Source organism: Paramormyrops kingsleyae, chromosome 18, assembly GCF_048594095.1.
Source record: "Paramormyrops kingsleyae isolate MSU_618 chromosome 18, PKINGS_0.4, whole genome shotgun sequence".
NCBI classification, from domain to species: domain Eukaryota; kingdom Metazoa; phylum Chordata; class Actinopteri; order Osteoglossiformes; family Mormyridae; genus Paramormyrops; species Paramormyrops kingsleyae.
In genome coordinates, this window is record NC_132814.1 from 27290482 (window position 1) to 27308307 (window position 17826).

The 17826-nt window shown below is 40.6% G+C and overlaps 2 protein-coding genes across 4 annotated transcripts; both read right to left on the bottom strand.

Moving 5' to 3' along the window:
• Positions 1 to 2754: 2754 nt before the first annotated feature.
• On the bottom strand, positions 2755 to 10780 carry fam199x (family with sequence similarity 199, X-linked). 3 transcript variants are annotated; one of them, XM_072701895.1, is made up of 7 exons: positions 10626 to 10780; positions 7503 to 7673; positions 7074 to 7293; positions 6727 to 6879; positions 6445 to 6606; positions 5954 to 6208; positions 2755 to 4188 (listed from the first exon to the last, which is right to left on the bottom strand). In XM_072701895.1, exons 2-7 carry the CDS (start codon positions 7664 to 7666, stop codon positions 4015 to 4017), a joined length of 1128 nt encoding a protein of 375 aa, XP_072557996.1. In that variant the 5' UTR covers positions 7667 to 7673; positions 10626 to 10780; the 3' UTR covers positions 2755 to 4014. The 3 variants fall into 3 exon arrangements, with proteins under 3 accessions (XP_072557996.1, XP_072557997.1, XP_072557998.1); XM_072701896.1 differs by having other exon boundaries at positions 7503 to 7676; positions 10626 to 10777; XM_072701897.1 differs by having other exon boundaries at positions 10620 to 10770.
• A 4030-nt stretch (positions 10781 to 14810) lies between these two features.
• LOC111835469 (lysozyme g-like) lies at positions 14811 to 17568 on the bottom strand. The gene is made up of 5 exons (XM_023795822.2): positions 17178 to 17568; positions 16748 to 16831; positions 15714 to 15910; positions 15241 to 15379; positions 14811 to 15041 (listed from the first exon to the last, which is right to left on the bottom strand). Exons 1-5 carry the CDS (start codon positions 17179 to 17181, stop codon positions 14908 to 14910), a joined length of 558 nt encoding a protein of 185 aa, XP_023651590.1. The 5' UTR covers positions 17182 to 17568; the 3' UTR covers positions 14811 to 14907.
• Positions 17569 to 17826: the final 258 nt, after the last annotated feature.

The window sequence follows — 17826 nt, forward strand, 5'->3', positions numbered from 1 at the left end:
TAGTCGACAAGCATGAACACCTGAAGCTTGCGGGACAGGCCAATTGAATCCTGGGAATTCTCTCACCATTACCCTCTTTTTATTTGCTCCTCTAAAGGCTGGCTTGCACCTCCAGTATGTGGGTGTTTGGAATTCTCATTATTACAGCCTGCTTCAGCTTCCTGTTGTGGACTGGCGTAGAATGCAGTGTGCCATATGTCCAGCACAGTGAAAATGCAGACTAACACATAGTACAGATGACTCAGATACACACTATTGCAGTCATAGCAGTGCCCAAGCAAATCACTAGTGACCAGTCTTAATAATCAAATCTATACAATTTTGTACAAGATCATTCAAATCAGAAATAATTATGTTAATTAAAATGACCTTAAAATTGTGAAAGTCCAAAAGTATTATTTTTCATGCAATGCTCACATTTAAATGAACATTTTCAGTTAAAATTATTCTTTGAAATCTAAATGCCAGATTTTGTACTTAAATGTACATTGCAATTAGTGTATAAATCATAGTAATAAATATAGAGCCACATACATTGTGTGCAGAATTATTAGGCAAGTACTTGTATTTTCTCTTCCAACCAATATTTTCTGTCCAGATGATTCTCTAATTAAGAATGAACTCTTTGGAGAAAAACAGAAAACCATAGATACTTTCCTGTGCATAATTATTAAGCAGATTATTATTACTATTAAAGATTACTATTAAAATGGGTTGAAAAAGAACCTTACAGGGAGCAGAACAACAAAATAGCAAAGTGCCAGTCAAAGGGATGCAAACCAATCAAAATTGCCCAACTTTTGGACAATCACTGTACAATCAAGTATTTTGTGATCAACGGCCAAGAAGAAGACACAAATTAACTGCCAAAGATCGGTGTCCAATTAAAGGGGAGACTTCCAGAAACTCTTTAGCATCAAATGGCACCATTGGCAAAGCTGCAATCTGAACAGAATCTCCGGTAGTACTAGGTGCAGTGTGCTGCTTGGCCAAAACATGACCTCCACTCAATAAGGCATGCAAGGTAAAATATTAATAATGAGCGTGGACAGATGAGATGACGGTGAATCTTCAGGGAGCAGATGGATGGGCCAGTAGATGGAAACCATCTTCAAGCACCAACAAGGTGCTGCAGGAGAGATGATGTGGGCTGCAATTATCAGTGATGAACTTGTCTGACCTTTTTGACTTGCAGATGGTGTAAAAATTTACCACAAGATCTACTGCCAATTTCAAACATCAAAGTAGTCAGCAGCTTTCTAAAAGGTGATATTGATGATGGACAATGCCCCCTTAATTTGTTCAGTGGACAACAGGCTCTTGATGGTCATTGAGAAGAAAGGAGGCCATATAGGACATTAAGGTGGTCTGTACAGATCAAATGACAGCTTGTTGTTCTTTATACAGATTGAATGGGTAAAACTGTTTCTCATTATTATTTCTGTCAATGGTGAAGAAACAAAATCCTCTTCTGATAATTGTGCACATTGATAGTCAATTGTTTTATTTTTGTTTTTGAAACTCTAATGTAACATTTACTTGTAGCAAAAGAAAACTTCTGAATTCACTTTTAAGTCTGCCCAACTTTAGCTTAAAATTATCTCCAGGAATAGTACTTGCCTACTCATTCTGTGCTGTGTATTTTATCTTACAGTTTTGAATACAAATTATGGAAACTCAAATGTTTGATAAATTAACTGCAAATGCGTTTGTTATGTATGTCGGCTGATGTCTATTCCAGAGAGTCTGTCTGACAGGGGCCACCTCAGCATGACATGCCAGCAACATATCAAAACTGTGTAGGAGGAAACATGAGGAGAACATGAAAATGTCATAGGCACACAGCCCGAGGAAGGGATTAGAACCAAAAGCCTAAAGGTGTGAGACCATGATGTTACCTGCTGTACAGCAGGCTGCCCTGTCATATGGTTTGAAGGGATTTGACAGAATTTTGTGAAAACTTGAGAAAACGCACTTGATTCTGAACCCCTGAACCAACAGGTTAAGAGCAACGTGATATGTGCTATTGCTAATTGTCATTTAGTAATATGCCCTTATCAATGACATGCCTGGGATTATGAAAAAAGGTAGAGAAACACTGGTCTAAATGGAACTGTTCATTGAGAAAACACTTCTGGGCTTTCATTTCTAGGATTTCACACCACCAGAGATTTCAGACAATCGTGGGCTACAGAAGCACGCAGGCCAAGACAGTGTTTTATGTCATTACAAAGGTCAGGTCAAGTTTGGCAACATGCATTGCTACAGCACACTGCCATTTGCACCAGACAATGAAACACCTCAGAATTGCGGTTAGCAACCCCCCAAGCTGAAACAGTACAGTCTCACCCCGTGGAAAATTGCCCTCAGTGTGCCACAGCCAAATGTAGTGAGGGCGTCGCTTTGGCCCGGTCCAGCCTCTCAGGTCCTCAGTGACCAGGATCCCATGAGCTTGATCACCCCCAGGGAATCGCACCTCATAGCCATAGTGCCGTAACTGACACTCCCTCACAATGCAGGTAATGTGCCTAATCCAGGCCTCCTTGTGCAAAGGCTCGTTTGCCACAAACCAGCGACACCCAAAGATTCCCCAAAGGGACCAATTACCAAAGGAGTCCAATCATCTCAGGTAACTGGAGAGCATCCATGTCTCACAGCCATACAGGAAGCACCACACATCCCTTTCCAGCAGCCTCATGACCCCCCAAGCCCTCCAAATCACTTTTAATTCAATTGTCCCAAAAAAAACCTGTCTTATAAATTTGACACTTTATTGTACACTTTTTTCTGTTACAATGTTAATACATACCTTCCCCTTATTTATAAGCTGGGCTGTCCTGCATTAAGTACACTTTTTAATGTATATTTTACAGATTCATGTTTTATGGCATTTCAACAATGTCATCTTGAACAGTACTGACATATCAAGTGAGACTCTTAACAGAACCAATGCAAAATATATAGTTCAGTCTCAAAGCTCAGAAGAAAACTAAAATTAACATTTTTTTCCAAGGATAATACATTAATGAATGGTTATCTTTTTGTATTATGCACTGAATTACAGAAGTGCAATACATACGGGGGAAAAAATGCATTATCCTACAAAGTGTCCATCGAAAATATAAAACTATCAAGTTTGATGTAGGCAGCTGTAAATTATGGAATGAAATTGAATTGAAATGACTAAACATCAAGACAATCACAAAAAAAATGCAATGACATAGTTTCACAAGGTTTAACAAACAAAAGCGACTCCAGTTAGAGTTATGGCTTACATTCGTTCAGTGTACATACATAAAGTATACACATTTTTATCTTTACATTGCAAAACATCTCAGTCAATAATTTACATGAATATACAGCCAAAACCTTTTAAGAGAATAATCTAATTTAGCACGTATAAGTGACAGACAGAACAGGGAAGAATGGAAAGATGTAAAACAAACAGGCTTTACCACTGTGCCATTAATATCTTAAAATATCTTAATCTGACGAACAGATATGGACAATAATTTTTCACAACTGAACAACTGTATAAATCATTTATATATATATATATATATATATATGTATATATATATATAGTTGTTCAAAAAATAAAACAAAATTTCAGTGTTCCCTCTATGCCTTCAAGTTCTTAAACCCCAGAGAACGAGAATCTCACATTTCTCTTTATAGAACTACCTAATCAGGAACAACCTGCAGTAGTTCCATAGTAAGTTTTAGGACAAGCATGTGCTCATAAAACATGAAGAAAGTATCTTCAACCTAGTGAGAAAGTGCTATATGTCCTTCATTAAGGTGCTTCCATTACAGGAACCCATGAGAACATTACTCAAGGAATCCTTAAACACGTGCAGGCCATTTTAGCTTCCATTACCAATAGTCAAAACCAGATCAATGTCTCCAAATTTAGCATGGGAGTTTTTTTTTTTTTTTTCTTTTTAAATTCCATAAGCCCCACGTACAATTAGAATGAGCGGCTTAGACGGAACACTGAGTGATTCACTGCTGTCACATCAAGACTTCAACGTCTCCTTCATGATCTTCCTCCTCTGGGACTCGGAGTGACAGCACCTCCTCATTAAGGAATAAGCCACTGAGCCTCTCCTTGCGGGCCTGCCTCTGCTCCTTCAGCTGCCGCTTGCGCAGGGCCTTCTGCTGAAGTTTGCGCTGCTTAGACCGCTTCTGTCAAACACAAGGGAGTGAGAAGTCAGGATCAACACACCGAGCAAGCAGAAAATAGGGAACGTCGAGTAATGACCGGATGGATCAGCACACCGAGCAAGCAGAAAATAGGGAACGTCGAGTAATGACCGGATGGATCAGCACACCGAGCAAGCAGAAAATAGGGAACATCGAGTAGTGACCGGATGGATCAGCACACCGAGCAAGCAGAAAATAGGGAACGTCGAGTAATGACCGGATGGATCAGTACACCGAGCAAGCAGAAAATAGGGAACGTCGAGTAATGACCGGATGGATCAGCACACCGAGCAAGCAGAAAATAGGGAACGTCGAGTAATGACCGGATGGATCAGCACACCGAGCAAGCAGAAAATAGGGAACGTCGAGTAATGACCGGATGGATCAGCACACCGAGCAAGCAGAAAATAGGGAACGTCGAGTAATGACCGGATGGATCAGCACACCGAGCAAGCAGAAAATAGGGAACGTCGAGTAGTGACCGGATGGATCAGCACACCGAGCAAGCAGAAAATAGGGAACGTCGAGTAATGACCGGATGGATCAGCACACCGAGCAAGCAGAAAATAGGGAACGTCAAGTAATGACCGGATGTATCGTTGAGTTCACTAGCAACCTTTAAATTTAAATCACTAGAATTTGATGTACAGTAAAATCCCGTTACAACGGACTTCAAGAGACCTGGCAAAATAGTCCAATATATCCGAAGTTCGTTATATCCAGAGTTGCTGTATGCCCAGAACACAACTACAGGACACCATTTACTCATGCCACACCCCAGCAGACACACTTGTGGTATAGATTATTATATTGTACATGTAGTAATCCAACTTTACCTGACCAGATGCGTGACTATTAATAATCCCGACTCCGTATCTGCGCTGGATATCACCGGCACGCCACACGCCTTGTAGGCGGAGCCTGTATGTCTGTTATAGCGAACAAAACTACAGCTAAAAGCGGCGCTGGGGACCAAATTGTTTGTCCATTATAAGCGAAATTCCGTTATATGTGAGTCCGCTATATCCGATGCTTTTTCTGCATGTTCTGGGACCGGCGGACCGCGTCCGTTATAGACGATATTCCATTCTAAGCGAGTCCACTATAACGGGATTTTACTGTATTATTCTTTAGGGTTAAAAAAAAATGAAATTGCCAGTGTTGTTTACTGTTTATCAGGTAACCTTGCAACTCAAATGTATCTGATATTACAGAAAAGCTATGGATACTAGCTATGGAAAGACAAGACTAGAAATTGTACTGATGGCTGCAGTATTGGCACACTAATGGTAGGGGTGGGTAATATGACAAAAATATATTTTTAAGGCGGGATCACAATCAATCATTGCAATTCTTTTTCTTGTTGGTTTTTAAGACAATTTTGAAAGTTACTGAGTACAACCACACTAGTTCCCCTATTTTAAAAAATAAAGCCGTTTCAGGAAAAAGCTTAAAAGCGTATTGTTTTTGGTGTTTTCTTTTGAGGTGGTTAAAAAGGTTCGTCAAGTTCCCATCAGAAATCCAAGGTACTACTTACCATTTGTAAAAACAGATTCGCCTGACAAAACAACGTATGAGTCATAGAAGTGCGGCTAATAGAATGTGCACTGTAGTGCAATCCTGACAACCCCTCAGTAAAGGCAGATCGTGGAGGCATGCTAATCGCTCACGATCTCGTATCGTCAAATCGCACACCCCTAGCTAACGTCAAAATAAAGGCTCCCTGCTCTATAACGCCGCACGGCACCTTGGAGTCCCGGATGCGCTCGGCAGCGCTGGCTGACAGGTTGCCGTCGCTGTGAGCTCGGCTGATGTTGGCCGCGCTGCAGTTGGAGGCTGCGTTGGAGACGGTGGAGCCGGCGCTGCTGCTGCTGCCGCTGCTGACCATGCTGGCGCTGCTGCTGCTGGTCGCGCTGACGGTGCTGTGGCCGCCTCGCTTCCAGCTGTCGCGCATGCTGCCCGGACGCTGCCGGAGAGCCTGCTCGCGGATGTAGCTTCTCACCTGAACCATGCAATATTCCATTACTGGCAGTATAGCAAAGGGAACATCTAATTAATTTATATCATAGTCTGTCTCTAATGGAGAACAAAATGTTTTTGCGAAAATCAATTCCTATAAAACATCTATTTCCTTCTCTGAGCTGGTGAAATGTACATCTTATCTGATATTTGTATTCTACAAAATCACTTAGATACTGTTCACTGAACTTTATTTACGGTCATAAAAAAGTTCCTTACCTGCCGCAGTTTCTCATCAGTTAGACAGTTGAGCTCAATGATAAATTCGCTATCCGTTGGCGAGATCTGTGCACAGGGGTCAATGATCTTAATGATGTCAAGCTGCTCTCGTAATCCCATCTCTGTGCTGACCTTCCGGCTAAGGTACTCAATGTATTCCACCTGAAAGAAACAAAGTGACAACTGGTTTTCAAACAAAACAATGTTACAGTTATGGCACCAGGCTCTGACGATGGTGTGACTTTTGGTTTCAGAGAACAACACAACTGGTGTTGTCCGCACCTGTTCATCGTTACTCATAGCACTCCAGGGGAGTTCATCCAAGTTCCTGTGTACTTTGGCCTTTCTCTTGGGAACTAGGCATGGAGAACTGGGAACGCTGGGGATGATGTCTGAAAGCACATCACTTCCACTGGCGATGTCACTTCCAGGCAACTGAAAGTCAGACGTTGAAATTACGCAAATTATGGTCACTGACCATGAACAACAACCTGAACAGTTATGCAGCAATAAAATGTTTTCCCTGTCATTACTGCAGCCAAAAAGAGTCATTTTAACTATCTAAAAATCACATCTAATTAAAATTTCTGCATTGTAACAAATTAAACAGTTAGTTACAGCTGACATACCTGCCACTCAAATTCACTGTCCGACCAGTCCCAGTATGTGCTGATGGAGGAGGAGACGTCACTACAGACGCTGCCCTCAGGAAAGAGGTCAAAGGAGGTGAACTCCTGGTCATCCAACAGGGAGTAGCAATCCTCCTGGTCTCCAACTGAAACGGATGCAAATAGTTCCTCGCTGCACTCTGAGCTCGCCACGCTGGTCCCACAAGAAGTGAGATTCCATCTGAAGAGAGTCAAATTAGTCAGATTTCAATAACCCATATCGTCTTCCCAGAACATACCTTCCCTCTCATCTTACAGCTGCCAAAATAGCACAGACCCCATAAACACTTTTGTATTTTATGTCATGTGAAAAGCCTCCCCTAGACACAAGCTGTTTGTCTGTTGTACTGCAGTCCAGGAGGGAACTTGATTTTGGGATTGTTCTCTCACCTGTTGCTATGCAGCCGACGTAGTGGGTCTGTTCGATGGCATGACGATAGCTGACACCCAAAATCACTGACATCCAAGTTCCCCTCTTCGCTGAGGTTTCCATGCTGAGACAGCAATGGAAAAGGTTCCTCAGGGGTGAGGAACTTTTCATAAAGGTCGGACATTTCTGTGCTGCTGACAGAACAAAAGTGCATGGAATTGACACACACAGCATTAGAAATTCATAATTCTGTCATGAACCACAAACTGCTATATTGGCTCTTCAATGAATTATATCACTAATAATCAGAAACATCATACAAACAACCAGTAAAAAATTTTAGCCTTGTATTTTCAGAGAAGAAATAATATAAACTAGACATTTGTAACTCTTACACAGCAGTATCAGCTTGTAAAAATAACATCTACAGGTGCCAAAATCATGCAGTCACAATAACACTCAGATCTGACTTGAAATAAAAGAAACACAGATACGTTATACAAAAATAGAAATTGCAGTCTTCAAAATCATTTTTAAAAAGGGGAAAGGGACTCAAAAACCAATATCCTTCTTTATCAAAACACTATTCACCAAACAAGAGAGACTTCATTTAAAAATTAAAAAGCAATAAGCATATACTTTCAACAGTTCAAATAAACATAATTAGCAAAACATACTGACATTTGCACATGTAAAATGGCCCAACTGCTATGTGTGCACACACTGCAATGAAACTGTTCCATGGAAAAGACACACAGTGAACCAGTAATTCATAAGCAGTTATGAACTTTTTAAATAATTTTGATTTGGAAATGTATGTCTGTGTCAATCCTTAAATCCTTTTGCAGTCTATTTTATATAAAAAATACTAGGGCTTTAATGGTACATGTGTACACTGTATATCACTCAGTACTAGGGCTTTAATGGTACATGTGTACACTGTATATCACTCAGTACTAGGGCTTTAATGGTACATGTGTACACTGTATATCACTCAGTACTAGGGCTTTAATGGTACATGTGTACACTGTATATCACTCAGTACTAGGGCTTTAATGGTACATGTGTACACTGTATATCACTCAGTACTAGGGCTTTAATGGTACATGTGTACACTGTATATCACTCAGTACTAGGGCTTTAATGGTACATGTGTACACTGTATATCACTCAGTACTAGGGCTTTAATGGTACATGTGTACACTGTATATCACTCAGTACTAGGGCTTTAATGGTACATGTGTACACTGTATATCACTCAGTACATAACTTTCGGGTCAGTGGTGGCTGTGATTTGGCTATGGCTAATGCTGGTAACAGTCAGCTATTTTATTTAGCAACAATATAATTACAGTCATGCATCATGTAACGTAGGAGATACGTTCTGAGAAATGCGCTGTTAGCTGATTTTGTTGTTGTGTGAACATCACAGAATGTACTTACACAAAGCTAGATGGTTTAGACTACCACACAGTAAGCTTTATATAAGCGGAAAGAGAACACTAAAATATAAAGTACAGAAAATACATAAACCAGTAGCATTATAATTATCAAGTATTATGTACTGTACATAACAGTATGTGCTATACTTTTATATGACTGCCAGAGCAGTAGCTTTGTTTACACCAGCCTCACCACAAACGTGAGTAATGGGCTGCAATACGACGGCTTACAGCACCATTATAATCTAATCGGACCACAATCGTATATTCACAAATAGGGCAAATTATTATTAGGCTGCGTAATTTTAGATTTTCCTAGCTGTAATTGCATTGTTTAGACAGGAAAGGTGGGGGTGGGGTGGGGTTAACTGAATATTATTTGAATAATGACTGGCAAATATTGATAAGTAATTCTGCCTGAAATGCCCATCTCTACTTCCAACCTGTTATCCAATACAGCAGGGGTGTCAAACTCCAGTCCTGGGGGGCCAGAGCCCTGCACAGTTTTTGGTTTACACTCATTTAACGCACATAATTCAACTCCTTGTGCTAATTACCACAGAGCTCTTGAGCTGAATCATTTGTGGTGGAACTGGGAAAGTATTAAGTTACACAGGGCTCCGGCCCCCCAGGACTGCAGTTTGACGACCCTGCAATACAGGATTGTGCACAGGGCACAAAGCAGAATACACAGAGGATAGGATGCTGGTCTATCAAAGGGCGCGCGCACGCACGCACACACACACACACGTGCCATTTACAGATGCCAGTTCACCCAACTGCATGCCTTTGTATTCTGAGAGTAAACCCAGAGTAAAGTGACGTAACCAAGAGTATGAAAACAGCGGGGGCAGGATTCAAACTGGAGGTGTGAAGCTACGGTGACTTTTCAATTAACAGTTCTCCTTGAATGTAATATTACTCTTTCATTATAAGCCCATTAACTGACGTTACATGATTATAAAAATTATATTTTACACATTTCAGGATCGCTGACCTGAATTGCTACCAACAAATAGTGTTGGGACCGCTGCATGTCAACGTAGTCGCGAAATAGTTAAATAACTAACAACTCAGTCATCCTGATTTTCCTGTAGTTTTGGTTCATATTATCCAGACACGTCTAGACAAACAAACATTAATAACAAGAGTACCTTGCTCGTCGTAAGAAAACGAGTTTTCATCTATCAAAATATTAACGTCGCTGCTAACCAAGTATAATCAGAGGAATTTCTAACCAAGCAATTCTTACGGTGGACAACGCTAAATCAGAATAAAAGACATTTCAACATAATAATGATGTTCAGGCCTTAGTTTCAAAACACCTGCATCTTAGCAAATACATTAGTCTACAGTAAATGTAGAATGCAATGAGCTGTTTCTGCTGACAGCATATTAATCCGACAATTTATTATACTGAACGACCACACACACAAATCCTTATACTAAAAGTTTTCGACAGAATCTACAATACGCGTTCTACGAATGCAACTGAGATTTCGTTCGGCCTCCTTGTCCATCACGGATAAATTAGGTGAGAGTAAAAATGCCCTCAAAGACGAACAAAAAGGGTCATGCTAGCAAGCTGAGAAAACCAACACTATTGTACATAACAGCCAAACGACAATAATGCTTAAACATAAAGCTTTAAACACGCTTCTTTAAATAACAAAAAATCAAGATGCTCAAACGAACCCTTACGTTTTTTCTTATTCTTTGCTGTTTTTCTTCGGATTATTTCGCTTTACTTCACTTTAGCGAAATCAAAGGCCAGGAGGCTCCGTCCAGCTGTATACATACTTCAACCTGCGCCACTTTCCACTTCATAAAAGGCAGAGATACTTCCACAGCGCCCTCTACTGTGGAGGACTCATCGCACCATGATGATGACGACGAATGATGACGATATTATTATTATTATTATTATTATTATTATTATTATTATTATTATCATTATTATTGTGCTGTTGTTATTATTAACATACCTCTCCCACCACTGAGTATCTCATTGTATTTACTAATATTGCTGTCTTAAGAAAATTAAAAATATGTTTTATTAAATAACACTGCATCATTAAATATATGGTGATGCAACACAAAACGCCACCAATATCACATCTTAAATATGAATAACTATGAATGACAGACAAGTAAAGCAGTTTAAGGTGTTCGATTACTGCACCCTAATGTTTAAAGTAATTGTATCATCATCTTTCAAATTGTCACGTTTATAGGTTTCATCAAGCAGAATTAAAAGTATATTTTCAGTGCAAGATACTTAGCTTTGACAAGCCCAGCAACGAGCAATTTGAAAGAACAGTGATTTGAGTGGCTAGTCGTTTGTAAAACTTATATATGGCAGATCTCGGTGCAAAAAGACTTGGTATCTGAGGGGAAAAGGATTGCATAAAACACAGGTCAATGAACCAGTAGATACATTTGTTGTAAATGAAATATGGACACTAACACTAATGATATGACAGAAAATCTCTTTATGGCACATAAGATAAATACCTACCGGGCATGCAAAAGAGTGTGGCCTGTAACTTTGTGGATAAACGGACTACTGTATCTGTTTCCTGTGCCCACAAGATAAAACACCAAATGCCATTTAGTTTAATTGCATGAATATCACATGTTAAATATGAATAACAATGAATGACAGACAAGTAAAGCAGTTTAAGGTTTTCGACTACTGCACCCTAATGTTTAAAGTAATTGTATCAGCATCTTGACTGTAGTTTCAAAATGTCACGTTTATAGGTTTCATCAAGCAGAATTAAAAGTATATTTTCAGTGCAAGATACTTAGCTTTGACAACGAGTAATACCTACCGGTCATGCAAAAGAGTGTGGCCAGTAGCTTTGTGGAAAAACGGACCACATTTAAAAACATTTCAAGGTTTTCAGTTTTAAAGTGAATATTCTCTTGAATTTCTTTACCTGGACAATTAATAAAACCGAATGGGTGACACGTAATTAACGCGATACAAATGCAACCACATATTCTTAGCTTTAGTTAATAGCTTGAACCCTGTTAAATAGAACACCAGAGGGCGGTATGTTGTTTCTGTATGTTCATATACGTATGATATAGTCAGTTGGCATCTTAAGTATATTTTCAGCAAACTGCTTCAGTGTACGATCTCTTTGTGTTTATTGCTGATGGAAAGTTAAAAATATATTTTGAAAACTGGTCAATTTTAATTATACTAACACTCACCAATGAAGACTTTGGACCAGGGCCGGACCGCCACTTAAATCCTATAGGCAATCGCACTGGACCAGGGCCAGCCCGGCACTTACACCCTATAGGCCAGGGTTATTCAACTCACGGTCCTCGAGGTCTGAGCACTGCTGGTTTTCCAGCCTTCCTTTACCTGTCAGTCAGGTGTGAAGCCTCTGACCAATCAGAATCAGTAATTATTAAACAACTACCTGGGGGAACTGAAAACAAGGCCTGGATTTGGAATCGAGGTCCAGAGTTGAAGAACTCTGCTATAGGCGATCCCATAGGCGCTGTTTGATTAGGGATGATAAGGTTGAGAAGAAAAAAAAACAAATCTACAATTACTGTATAGTCGTCAGATTTCAAACCTTTTTCCATTGCAAGCCCCAGGTCAGGATAATCCCTCCATTTTAATATACATAACATTTTAATTTGGAATGTAACTGAGACCGTCTGATTTTTGCAAAGCTGACTGTCTGATTTTCAAAACATGTTACATTCAAAATTAGCCTGATACTACATTGCCAAGATGAGCGTTGCGGGGTTCACCTCATTGTGTTTTTTATTTATTCAGCAGATCTTGCTCTGGCTGGCCCCCCATCCTGGGTTGTTCCCTGCCTCGTGCCCGTAGCTTCCGGGATAGGCTCCAGACCCCCCTGCGACCCAGAAGGATAAGCGGTTTGGAAAATGGATGGATGGATCTTGCTCTTTTTGGTCATATTGTGTTTAATAACTTTATGGTTATATTTTGTTGGTGTTTTGAATAAATTAACAGGTCGAGAAGATCCTTATGCCATACAGATTGAATATGTGCAAGGTTATGTATTTATTTTGTTGTGTTTGGGGGCAGGATAAGGGGTCCTGGGGGTGGGGGCTCATCAGAATCTCACCTAGGGGGCCAGAACACCCAGGACTGGCCCTGCTCTGGAAGAGCCGCCTCACATTAGTGCCAATCCCACCACCAACCCCCAAAATATTTCCCTTTAATTAAGTTGGAGGACCGCTTGCTGGGCCGGCTGCAGTTTAACGTCATACCCACAGTCCCAGGATCCCCCTCAGTCCCAAAACATGCTGAGGTTAATTGGAGTTGCCAAATTGCCTGGATGGGTGCATGTGTGAGTGAAAGCTGAGTGCAATGGGTTGGCACCCAGTCTTGGGTTCTTCCCTGCCTTGCACCCATGCTTTCCGAGAGGCTCTGTCACAGAGTGAGCCGTGATGCTTATGCAAGCAGGCAGCACACAGGCAGCCATGTGCCGGCAAACTTAAATATCTCAGCTGACCTGTCGCTTGTGAGCCACTATTCCCATTATCTTCACTGTGTTTTAATGGTTATTACCAAAGATGTATTTACAGGAGCATAGGGGGCATCTGGGGGTGCAAGGCGGTTTTGTGATATTGTTTATTTTGTAATTGTGTGTTTGATTTATTATTATTATTTATTATTTATTATTAACAGTGTTGTTGTTTAGTTAATTGATTTCTGATTGTTAATTGTTTTGGTAATGGTTCCTCTGGTGGGTGGTTAGGCTCCAAGGCCTCAGTTTGAGGAGGGTTCATGATGGGCTCCTGCAGAGGGCCACTGGGCCCCTTCGCAGTGAGCCTCCGCACTGGGCTCCTGCAGAGGGCCACTGGGCCCCTTCGCAGTGAGCCTCAGGAGGCCATCGATTAGCTTAAATTACCAAAGTGTGTTACTGCTGGGAACCAAACGATGCATTTAGCCTTTACCTTCCTGGGAAACCTGTCTCCCGCAGAGTGTCTGATTTCCAATTTTTTTTTTATGACAAGTCTGCAAAGGTTCATACTGTATATCTTAAGGAGATATATGGTGCATCTGTAATATTTAACCACGAATAAGTGATGTGTAAATATGTGTAAATGAGGTGCACGTCTCACCTTGTGAACTGTTGTAACAGCAATAAAAATATAAGAAGTTAAGCTGCGTTTCGCTATTAACCATTAAGAAACTTATGCTACCAACCAACCAACCAGAGGCAAAAATCACACGGTTGTGAAAATGATGAGACTATGGCCTATTACTGAATGACATATGCACATATATGTAGGAGAATTACAGCTCGGAAGAGAATCTCAAACAAAGAGTGAAACGTTTACACTTATATAACCAAAACTGACATCATAAATGAGTACAGCTCATTTGTTTGTTCTCAGGGTGGGGCATTTTGTTTAGATTTGTTGCCATGCATGGTCATGCTTCCAGCAAGATGAGGAGGGCCCCCCCCCCAGATATTTCTGGGGCCCATTATAAGAAGCTTACAGCAATTTATACTCTTGTTTACCTGAAGTTTTTGGCGGCACCACCCTGAAAATGTGATTTTGGAAGCTAAATAGGGTCGACCCTGGATAGTACTGTGATAGGAGGCCACCTGGGAATATTAGGTACTGTAAGGACACTGGGCTGGTGGCCCAATGGATAATGCACATGACCATGAAAGAGCGGATTCTAGGTCTGACTCCTGCTCAGCTCAGACATCTCCATTTTCGAGGGGCAGACCACGGGCTCAGAGCCCAATCTTTGCTCCTACCCATATGTGTGTGTATCTCACAGGGAGCGACATGGCATATGTTGTACATGTCTGCAAATGGCAAATCAAGCACAGAATTTAATCTCAAATAACAAATGAAATAACAAATAACAAATTGCATGTAATAAGCTCTTTAATAAGAAGATTCAAATCAGAAAAAACAAGTGAATCTCATTGTAATTTTATCTCTTTCATTTCAATGTTTAATATTCTTAGTAACCATTCCTTTTGAACCATTGTGCTCTGGCCACAACATCGTTGGAATAGTCATCGCCAGTGGTTCCCACATCTAGGCGCTCGTAAGTCCTGACATTCTTGCTTCCAAAATTGTAGGCAGCAATTCCTCCTGAAACGATCAAATCAAATTATTATGCTTTGGTTCCTGAGAACTTTATTCAGTGAATCAATCAGGGACATTAATAGCAATAAGTTTTATAGGGTGCTTGTTATTACCATTATGCAAAACACATTTGCTATTTTCATTTAACATAAATACTGTGCACATCCACTAAACTGAAAATCTGTTCTTGAGTAACATACTGTACCTTTAAAAATGTGCTCTTTCGGCCAGCTTGGAAATTTAGCCTTGATCTCATTGATTGAATCAATCAGAATCTGTGTTCCCTGTCTGACGTGCTGCTCACTGTTCCACCCTCCGACTGGTGTGTGATGTCGCTTGTCAACCTTGTCAAACACAGAATAATTTGCTTGATTTTAATTCTTTGTGTGCAAGCGCATGTTGGATATTATGCATCAAATCTAAACTTTATAGCTTGTGAATCACGAAAAACATTATATTAAGTTAACATCAAACACAATTTTCAAAGGATGACCCATGTACAGCAAATATTTAAATTTAATGTAATTCGTGTTTTTTTTTTACTTTCATCTATAAGAGAGGAAGAAGTTGTGACTGGCAGCTGTGTTTCCATATTACTTCAGGCTAGACTGATGCTGTCAGCTCAAATTGTAAACTGAAATAAGTGCTGAAAGGTTCATTTCGGAGGTTTACGCCCACCTGCATCAGTCCGAATCCATTTCCATGGTCACCCCAGCCATCAGTTAATGCAGCCCCAGCTCGAGACTCGCGAGAAATGATGCCACAGATGACAGCCGCGTCCATCTTCAGTTCACTTCCCACCTTCTTAATCAGCGCCTTGTAGTTGTTCATCCTGGTTGAGTCATTCTTGGCAAGTTGGTTGGAAGCCTCCACACCTTTCATAAAAGTACAGTTTTTAACAAACAATTTTTTTTCATTTTGTCACATGGCATATGGTACACAACACACAAACACACCAACCAGACTTCAGCGGTATTAAGGTAATAATGTATTCTATCCATCCATCCATCCATCCATAAACCCCCTGTACCCGCTTGTCCTATGCAGGGTCATGGGGGTCCACAGCTTATCCTGAAAACTACAAGCACATTTCAGGGAATAATGTAGGATGGGGAGCAAGCCCATTGCAGGGTACACTGACACACAAACACAGGGCTGGTCAATCTCATAGGCAACACAGACGGCCGCCTAGGGCGCCAACTTCTGTTTTAAATTGTCAGACGCCTAGGTATTGTTTCCTCTATCCGAATGCAGAATCGCAAAAAGCCTACGCGTCGTGTAAAGGACTTACCGAGATAACGGGCTAAATTGTTAACCTCGCCGTTCTCTGCCGATGTAATTCAATGGTGCAATTTCCTTTGCTCGTTTGCGAAGTTATTGCTGCTGCCGGGCCTGAGAACGGCGCATCTGCTGATCCATATTTTACAATCCTACATAAGACTAATCTGATGGCGTTCCTATTAAACAACGTTCTCAGGATGCTTTGCCTTTAGTCAACTATTAGTCGAATTGTCAAATGTGCAGCAAGAATGTAAAAATTCCTTATCCAATAAACTAAATGTTTGCAACGCAGAATCACGGGAAATTTTACATCTCCAAGGTATAAAAGTGGGGTTTGTTGTGAGCATAAAAGACATACATACCGTCCTGTGGGCTTTACAGTCACACCCTATATAACTACAGTTTATAAAATGATCGTATTTTCTACGTACCATGAACAGTAAGTTTGTCTTGTTTAGCTGTTTTATCTGATGCGCCTGTGGTGTCAATCTTCATAACATCGCCGTAAATGCAAGCTGAATGGGAAATAACAGAAAGAGAAAACATTACTTTCGGTTTTCAATGATGATGGGGGGTGCACGGCTCCACTTTCACGTCCCTAGTTCCCCTTTTCGATCAGCGACGGTCATCCAAGGGGCACCTCTGTCCGCGCGCTTCTGCCCCTCAAAAGTCTCTGCATTCTTTCTCAAAGCAACAGTTCATTATAAACATTTACTGCGTGTGTCGTAATAACAAAAAGAAGCAACGGAATTACACATAACTTGTATCAAGGAAATAAGGAAATGTATTATATTTAATTGTATTTTATTGTCACAGCATGAAGTGAAACGTACGTTTGACGATGCACTGTGCAATACTTACCCATGGTGATAGGATTTGTCTTTCAGGATTCCTGCTCTGTGCATAAAACTTCTTCAAACTGCACAAACCCTCTCTTTAAATACCGTTGTGACAATAACATTACGCAACATTGATAAATCACTCCAGCCAATGAGATGATCGTATTCTTTTAGGTTAAACAGGGAAGTACTGTAGTCAACAGGTCTGTCTGCATTTTCCCGGCCGCAAAGGTTGTTCCCGTAACAAGTGTATTTTTTCTTCCTTACAGTTAAGTTATTTGGAGGAATCTGGCACAGTAATGAAAGGTTCAGCATATACAGTAGCATTTTTAAACAATGTTAAGCAAGTATTGTTGCGATTAATACGCCTTTAACTGAAGGTTAAATGTAGAGACATATCCATCCATCCATCCATCCATTTCCTGAAACCGCTTTATCCCATTGGGGTCGCGGGGAGACCGGAGCCTATCACGGGAACAGTGGGCGCAGGCGGGAACCGACCCCGGGCTATTTAAAATGGTGAGAGTCAATACGATGATGAACTGAAAGTAAAAAATATATTTAGCTGCCTACAGCTACACTGCGATTTTTAAAAGAAGCAAAGGTATCACCTCATATGCTGATATCTTTTCTTAACAAAAACATCATTAGGTTCATGTAGGCTACTGCAT

What these genes read in the sequence shown, in the direction of transcription:
- LOC111835469 (XM_023795822.2), bottom strand. An exon ending in AGACAAACTTACTGTTCATG is followed by an intron (nt 15,911 to 16,747) that starts GTACGTAGAAAA and finishes CTTTTATGAAAG; the next exon opens with GTGTGGAGGCTTCCAACCAA. An exon ending in GAAAGAGCACATTTTTAAAG is followed by an intron (nt 15,042 to 15,240) that starts GTACAGTATGTT and finishes TGATCGTTTCAG; the next exon opens with GAGGAATTGCTGCCTACAAT.
- fam199x (XM_072701895.1), bottom strand. Translation starts at nt 7,666, where the DNA reads ATGTCCGACCTTTATGAAAAGTTCCTCACCCCTGAGGAACCTTTTCCA. An exon ending in CGTCGGCTGCATAGCAACAG is followed by an intron (nt 7,294 to 7,502) that starts GTGAGAGAACAA and finishes GACTCTCTTCAG; the next exon opens with ATGGAATCTCACTTCTTGTG. An exon ending in AGCGCATCCGGGACTCCAAG is followed by an intron (nt 4,189 to 5,953) that starts GTGCCGTGCGGC and finishes TGTGTTTGACAG; the next exon opens with AAGCGGTCTAAGCAGCGCAA.